Consider the following 8,017-nt stretch of genomic DNA (forward strand, 5'->3'; position numbering starts at 1 on the left):
CGAAGAACAAACACCTAACAACATGGATGCTCCTGTGGAAACCGGTGCCGGTAAGATACAATTGAGGCTTCAGAAACGGAACCAGGAGAGGATAGATGGTGTCGAGCGGAGAAAAGAGGATAAAGAGAGCTGGACCGTGTCCGAGGAGAAGAGCGAGTATTTTTCGCGCAACTTCCAGAGCGAGCAGGCGTCCATCGAGGAGCTGCTGTCCGGCTGCTCCGGGGCGGACCGGGCCACCGTGACCCAGCGCCTGGAGGAGGCCACGGCCGGACTCACGCAGCTGCAGAAGTTTCTGAACGACAGCGTGTTGTTTTTAACCCAGTACGAGTTGCGGAAAGCCCAGGCGGCTCTGCAGAAACTCCAAGCCTCTCTCGAGGAGTCCAGAGAGGAATTCCTGCCAAAGAAGAAGTTCGCCTTCAGAGCTCGAGCCAAAGCGGCCGATAAGGTCCAAACACAGGCCGAACCAGCGCCACAACTTCCAGACGCTTGCGGCACAGAGGTCGGCGGAGCGGCAGTGGTGCCCGAGCAGTGTGGCTTCTCCAACAAGAGCAATGACTTTATCACCATGACTGCTGAGGAAATCCAAAAACAGGATGTCCTGTTGACTCATCTCACCAACTGCAAGGTGCGTCTGTTTGGCTCCCCCAGCACCCTCCACCTGAAGCACATCGAGGGCTGCGAGATCCTCTGTGGGCCCGTGGCCAGTTCAGTTTTCATAGACCACTGCAGGGACAGCACCCTGGCTTTCCCCTGTCAGCAGCTGCGGACCCACAACACCAGGGACACACAGGTGTACCTGCACGTCACGAGCCGGGCCATCATCGAGGACTGCCACGGCGTGGCCTTCGCCCCCTTCACCTGGTCTTATCCCGCGCTGGAGGAGGACTTTGCCGTGTCTGGACTCAACAGGGAGAGGAATAACTGGACCCAGGTGGATGACTTCAACTGGCTCGCTGCAGGAAAACCGTCGCCGAACTGGACCGTCATTCCAGATGAAGACAGAAGAAACAACTGGGACACTTGACAAGACCCCGGTGGTTGAATTTACAGTGTTGAGATGTCAATCAAAGCATCAGATTAACATTATTTAGTTTGAATGCGCACCGTTTTTGCCATTGTTTATCAAAACCGAACTTGCACTTATGTATTTAATTGTGCTGAAATAAAGATGATGTACCTTAAAAAATTATGCATTCACTGTTTTTGCTTTGAATGAGTTTACATTTTTCAAGGTTTATATTCTATAGAATGGGTTCTGTGTAATTTTGAAGCAGTTGTTTGCTTGAGTTTATTGTGGTTATTGGAGTTTAGACATGGAACGTTCTTATCCAGCTTCATATGTCCTTGTCAGTGGGTGTGTTGACTAATATTCTATCAAATCAGCTGATGGATGTCCACAGCATTTATCAGAGGAAATGACAAAGGTAAAATAAAGGTTTGAGCTGCTGCCCTAAATGAGGCATCTCTATTAATGACTGGTTTGACGAATTCAACAATAACAATATAATAGCAGAACATGGCTCTGTCTGAATTGAATATGTCAATTGATAGACTTGTAAAATAATTTTTTAAAAACCAAATAATACTGTGCCCGTACTAAGCAAAATGACAAAGTACAACGGGACTGTTGTGGTTTTTGTATTTGTCTGGTGTTCAACAATGTCCCAGTCGTGGTGCCTTCAATTACCTGATCAGCCCAATAGGCTTTTAATCCCATTAAGGATCAATGGTGTTGTTGACAAGAAAATAAAAGTAAGGAACGGATTCAAAACACTTGTATTTCAAAGTACTTTTTCACTTTGTATAGCAATAATTCGTTTTGTCTGAGTATTATCACAAATTCAAAGTATAATTTTTAAACCATATAATTCAGGATAACTGATTATATAGATCTATGCAAATTTTGCAGAAAACTGCTAAATATTTAAAACTACCTGCTACCAAAAATGGATAAAGATAAGCTATGGAAGCAGTGTATGCTTTTAATCAGAAGCATTTGTTTTCTGCATTAATATTGATAAAAAATTATATTTTTCTTAAACAAAAGAAAATTAATAAATTTCAAAACATTGACTTTTATGTTTAAATTGAATTTTTATTGCTCTGACAAAATGTACACAGCCTTGTTTATGATTCATAGACAATATATGCTGCATACTATAATGTAGCTTTAAGGAAATACATTAATGTATAATAAAGCAATTAAAAAATGCTAACATTGTAGAATGCAATGAAGAAGTGTCCATTAATTTATGAGTATTTCTGAAAGCTCAATGCAAGGATGAAAGCAACAGATTGAGACAATACAATAGTGAATAATGGCAATAGAGATGAGGCACAGAGCCTCTGAATGACTTTTGGCTTCTTTTTTTTAGCAAAACATACCATTTTGTTGCTTAATGCAGAAAAAAAACCAACTAAATTTTGGCTTTTTCCCAGTTTAAGTTGTTATTGAGAGGCATGCAATAATTGTTCTAATTGCATTTGGCAAACACTGAACTCTGCAGCTCTCGTGTTCATCCGCCAGGACTGGGAATAGAAATCACCCAGGCAAAGAGCCTGGCTTCTGTTTGCGCCACACACTGTCCTGATAATAACTGCCGAGACAACAAGCGCTGTAACGGTTGAAGGGGATTTTCCACAACCATCTCATGTTAATATTTATTTATGTGTGACTTCATGTTCTATTTGTTGTCTTGTCCCCCCCCCCCAGTCGGTTCTTCCGTGTCTTGGAAGGCTTTGTGTTTCTGTCAGTGGGCTACTGGAGCTCCATTAGCGCAAACCCCTTTACTCCAGTGTGAAGACATCCGGTTCGAGTTGAACTTGTAGACCTGTGAATGTGTACGCTCCATTATTAGCTCCACTTTCATGACCATGATCTTTGTCGGCCGAGGCCATCGCAGCTCCCGGCGCGTTCGATCGGGGCGGGCCGTGACCACGTGAGCATTCAAACCAATTATGGCCTCAAGCAGCGGCTTATGATCAGGCTCATCTTGTGTGGAGGGATTTCTGCAAATTGGATCAGGCTGCTTACAGGGGCTTAGCATGACGTACTGCAACTTTGAGTTTAATCATGAGGATCCTCAGCAATCCCGCGGCTCTCCTGGAAAACGGAGCATCTCGATTAGCCTCACCCTTGTGCGCTGAGGTGTGGAAAAACAAACCCGGCAAAAGTTGGGGGAAAACTGAAGGGATATGACTTTTGAAGCGTCTGGCACAATGGGAAAGGAGGAAACTTTGAAGAAATAAGGCTCCAGTGTTGCCCCGGGGTCCTCCTCACGCCTTCGTCTCTGCTTGTTTGACCGTGGGATGGATTACAGGCTGAGCTGACTCCCCTGTCCGATTGGACCAGCCAGAGGACTCCGCGATATCAAAGACACAGGAAAACAGGTTGGTATAATCAGGAGCACTTTTCTAAAATTGAAGGGCAATCTGGGATTTCAATTTTATTTTTTTTTAACCTGCCTCTTCTCTTCCCGCCCAGGAAACGTCCCCGGGTTGAACGATGGCTTTGATGCTGGTCAAGTTTGACCTGAAGAAGCGAGTGAAGCTCGCCCAGACTGTCTGGTTCATGTACTGGTTCGCGGTGATGGCCGGCGTGCTGGTCTTCAGCATGGGCCTGTTTTTCAAGATCGAGCTGCGAAAGCGCTCAGAACTCATGGACAACAACGAGAGCCACTTTTTGCCCAACCTGCTCATACTGATGGGCCTAATAACGTGCGGCATCAACGCCTTCGGGGGCAAAGTCTGCTACGACTCGCTGGACCCGACCAAGTTCGTCAAGTGGAAGCCCATGCTGAAGAACTTCTTGGTGTTCTGCGTGGTCTTCAACGTCCTGCTGCTTTTGACGGCCCTGATGTGCTTCCTGATGAGGATCCCGCTGCAGTTCACCCTGGCCGAGGGACTGAGGAACGGCATGAGGTACTACAAGGACACGGACACGCCGGGACGCTGCTACATGAAGAGGACCCTGGACCTGATGCAGATGGAGTTTCGATGCTGCGGAAACGACAACTTCAGAGATTGGTTTGAGATCCAGTGGGTTAGCAACCGCTACCTGGACTTCAGTGCGAAAGAAGTCAAAGAGTAAGTTGAAAGAAAAAAAAAAAAAAACATCAAAAAATCAAGTGTTTTATGACATTTCCAGTCAGTAGTGATTTAAGGGCAAATAAAGGAGGCGTGGGTCGCCGTTGAGTGCGGGTGCACTCGGAGGCTGTTCAGGTGGGGGGCTTTAGGGGTCAGTATAATTGGATTTGAGGTGTAGGTGGGTCACAACAGGTGAATTATTTACTTTCTCCCACTGGGGATTACCATCGCCGAACTGGTGACAGCTGAAGGTTACAATGGCGAGCTTGGAGGGTGCTGGAGGTTACTGGACAGTTTTATGAGGGAGGGGCTTCAGTAAGTAGGGACAGGAAGGAGCGAGGGTCAAAGAGATGCGGTCAAATTAGCACACGTAAGGTCAAACCCATATTCACAGTCCTGTGGTCATCTTTTCCTTCACTGCATTTGCCGCCACGGAGAGTTTGTGCCGCAAAAACTTTTGAGTAAATAGTTTTAGTCACTGAAACTTTGTTAGTGTTTAATCTGCAGGATTACTGAGCCCTGTCCTTGTCCTTCAAGAATCAGTGTCCAGTTCAATCAGCAGACATCCTGGCGTGACTCCAGGAGTCATTGTATTAGCGAGTGTTTGAAACAATAACAAGACTCTATTAGGCTTTCACATTGGCATATCGTCTGAAATGTCATCATTTTAATTAGTAATGACTTCTTGACTGTACATTTTAGTGTTGTGTGCTGCTTGTTTTATGGATGTCATTGATTCATTTTTGACCCTTTATTTTTTTTGTGATCCAATCAAATTTCTTTCCTGCGACTAGAATCTACTTGTCAGACTGAATGCTGACCCAAAAATGCACATTTGTGTTGCTGTTTTCCCTTTTGTTGCAGTCGTTTTACACCTTGTTGTCTCTAAATATGTGCAGATCATCAAAACTAATTCAGAATCATAATAATAATAATCAGTCTTGTCATGTTGAAGTGATCAGATCAAGAACTTAGACGTGATGAGATAATGAAGTGCTGCTTGTTGGATTATTGTACGCAAGTGGTTGTATTTAGTTTTTAAAAGGATTATTGTTTTCAACCTGTGTCGCAGAGATGCTGACTCAGCACTGTCGATGTAAAATCGTGCCAAGCTCTTCTGCGAAAGTGAAGGTCGACCATGAAGTTGCTATTTACACTTCAAGAGGTCTTTAGCCCACTTATGACACAAATATAGAACAACCGGTTTGTGACCTTTACTCTCATTCCGCCGTCTCCTCCAACCCATCATAACACGCTGTGCCTCGTTCCCGCTCAGCCGCATCGGGAGCAACGTGGACGGCCAGTACCTGATGGACGGCGTCCCGTTCAGCTGCTGCAACCCCAGCTCCCCGAGGCCCTGCATCCAGCTGCAGATGATCAACAACAGCGCCCACTACAGCTACGACCACTACACCGAGGAGCTGAACGTGTGGAAGCGCGGCTGCAGCGACGCCCTGCTGTCCTACTACGGCGGCATGATGAACACCATCGGCGCGCTGGTGGTGCTGGTCGTCATGCTGGAGGTCAGGGTCACGCGGGGTTCAACACAGACACGCCACTTCCTGCTCCACTCACCGTGACATGCTTGTCCCTACTTCCTCTTTCTCAGGACTATTTAGATCAGTCGTATTTGATGTGAGGGAAATACATACATATATATATATATATATATATATATATATATATATATATATATATAAAGTGTGACTCTCACATTCAGCTGGGTGTAGCTTTTAATGTGCATCCAGAGAATTGGTGGGGTTCATCTTTAATCCATCCTAATCATCACAAGAGCCATTTAGAGACAATCTTACTGATTCAGGAGTTTGGATTGCTGATATAAACTTTCCGGATTGCTCCTTAGTTTTTCTGATCAAACAATCTATTGAAATCTCTTCCATTCAAATTCTTTAAATATGCAATTATTAGAATCATTTAAATCCTAATTTAATAGTTGAAATGTAAACTTTATACTTGGATACCAACCGGACCGCCTATCTATCTATGGATCTGCACACTGGACAGTTACCCAGTCCTTCACGGACGTCCACACTCACAATTCAGATGTTCTAATTCGGTTATATTTACACTGCGGAAGGAAAGTTAAATACCCAGAGAAAACCCACAAGCAGTGGGAACGTCCAGAATCAGACCTGGAAAAAAAAAAAAGAAGAACATTCTCACTGTGTTTCCTCCTCCCAGGTCCGACGACTAGAAGTAACTGCAGTGACATAAACAGAGATTTTAAACTCAGTTTCCATTTCGATAGGTTAATATCTGTAATTAGCATAGTGCCGACTCACTAAGCCACAAAGCAGTGTTTCCCCATGGCAGCATGATTGGTGAAACGTTTCAACTGGCCTTGACAGAAGGAACCGCGCAGCCTTTACCCATTTGGCTTCACGTCCAGGCTCTCTTTACTTTCCACTCCCATCCTCCTCCCTCCCAATAGAAGCACTATCCACTTAATGCACCTCTTTCCCAAACAACTCTTATCCTCTTTACCTAAATATCCTTTCGCCCTGCACTACTGTTGGGTTTACCTTGTGCCACCTCTGGCATGGACGGGCGTGCGGCTTATCAACAGCATCTCACCTGCCGCTTAGACCCAAAGGGTAATCCCGTCGCTGCCACATGGCGTCTTTTCCCTCTTCGACTCTCTCCCCCGGCTTCCACCGCCAACATCTGCCGCTGTTATCGAGGCCGACTCACCTGCTATCACGCAGATGAGACTCCAGGCGACAGTGAATGGAGCAAGTTGATCGTCCGCGTTCCGGAAACCCAGCGGACAAATCCTCGTTCTGAAAACGTGGATTTGGGTGACACGTTGGTAGCTGATCAGACTCGCGGTCAGAGGAATCCCAAGATTCACCAGTAGTTACGCAAGCGCAGATGGTGGGCTCAGGGAAGTGGTAACGGGTTAATCTACTGGAAGCAACGACAGACCCACTTCCTGGAGCTCCATCTTCAGTCATCTCTATTCATACAGTTGCTCTTAGACAGTAGATATGTTGTTTTATTTGTTTCCTAAATGTTTGATTATCTTTTAAGTAATATTGACTGTACACTTCAACACACAGAAACATTCCGATATGTGGTATTCACTTGTCTGACGTCACCTCATAGTGTTTCCTACATGACACAATTTAGTGTGCAGTTTATTTTCTCAATGTATTACAGTTCAATATCCCACAACAAGAAGACATTCCCTTCTACTAAGGAGCAAAACTGAACCCATCAAATGTCATTTCCTCCTGAGAAGAGTTTTATTCACAAAGTCGTTGAATTGTCCATGATCTACAGTTAAATGATGGTGTAAAGTGACTCATTTTATTGTTATGTTACCTCATTGCGACGTGAGAAGTTGATGATTTAGCAGCGTGAGTTAGAAACGACAACCCTAAAGCAGGTCTGACCATTGGACGCCCTCTGGGCCACACATGTTCTTTAGATTGACCCGTTAGGAGTGAAATAATATCATCGATGCAGTATTTCCAGGCTATTAATTGCTTTCGCATACCTTTACCCATCTTCAGCGTATTTTAAAGATTACAATTGGCATCGCTATGTCTGCCTCTGTTTGTGTTCTGGCGGACTGTAGATGTGCCAAACCGAAATTTATCAAATCAGTATAAAAGTTGCTCCAAAGGAGAAATGTTCTCAGAACTGAGCCGAGGTCACGGCGTCATTCATCTCTCTTTCTCTCTCCTCCTCTCTCGTCCCGCAGATTGCCGTGACCGTCGGCCTGCAGTATGTGGACAGCTCCCTGTCCAACCTGGCGAACCCGGAGGATCCGGAGAGCGAGAGCGAGGGCTGGATCCTGGAGAAGACCGTGAAGGAGACGTTCACCGACATCATGGCCAAAATGAAGTCCGTGGGCAAGGGCACCAAGGTGGAGGAGGGCGGAGAGGCAGCAGCTGCGGGGAGCTGA

At 45.4% G+C, this 8,017-nt stretch overlaps 2 protein-coding genes across 2 annotated transcripts; both read left to right on the top strand.

The window, feature by feature from the left end:
* The first annotated feature begins 14 nt into the window (after positions 1 to 14).
* On the top strand, positions 15 to 1,127 carry tbcc (tubulin folding cofactor C). Its single transcript, XM_080517626.1, has one exon. The coding sequence runs from the start codon at positions 23 to 25 to the stop codon at positions 1,022 to 1,024; it is 1,002 nt and encodes a 333-aa protein (XP_080373752.1). The 5' UTR covers positions 15 to 22; the 3' UTR covers positions 1,025 to 1,127.
* Positions 1,128 to 3,505: 2,378 nt separating this feature from the next.
* prph2a (peripherin 2a (retinal degeneration, slow)) lies at positions 3,506 to 8,017 on the top strand (the record flags this gene model as incomplete). Its single annotated transcript, XM_080516681.1, has 3 exons — positions 3,506 to 4,086; positions 5,363 to 5,609; positions 7,814 to 8,017. 3 exons carry the CDS (start codon positions 3,506 to 3,508, stop codon positions 8,015 to 8,017), a joined length of 1,032 nt encoding a protein of 343 aa, XP_080372807.1.

This window comes from Blennius ocellaris, assembly GCF_963422515.1.
Source record: "Blennius ocellaris genome assembly, chromosome: 21".
Classification (NCBI taxonomy): Eukaryota; Metazoa; Chordata; class Actinopteri; order Blenniiformes; family Blenniidae; genus Blennius; species Blennius ocellaris.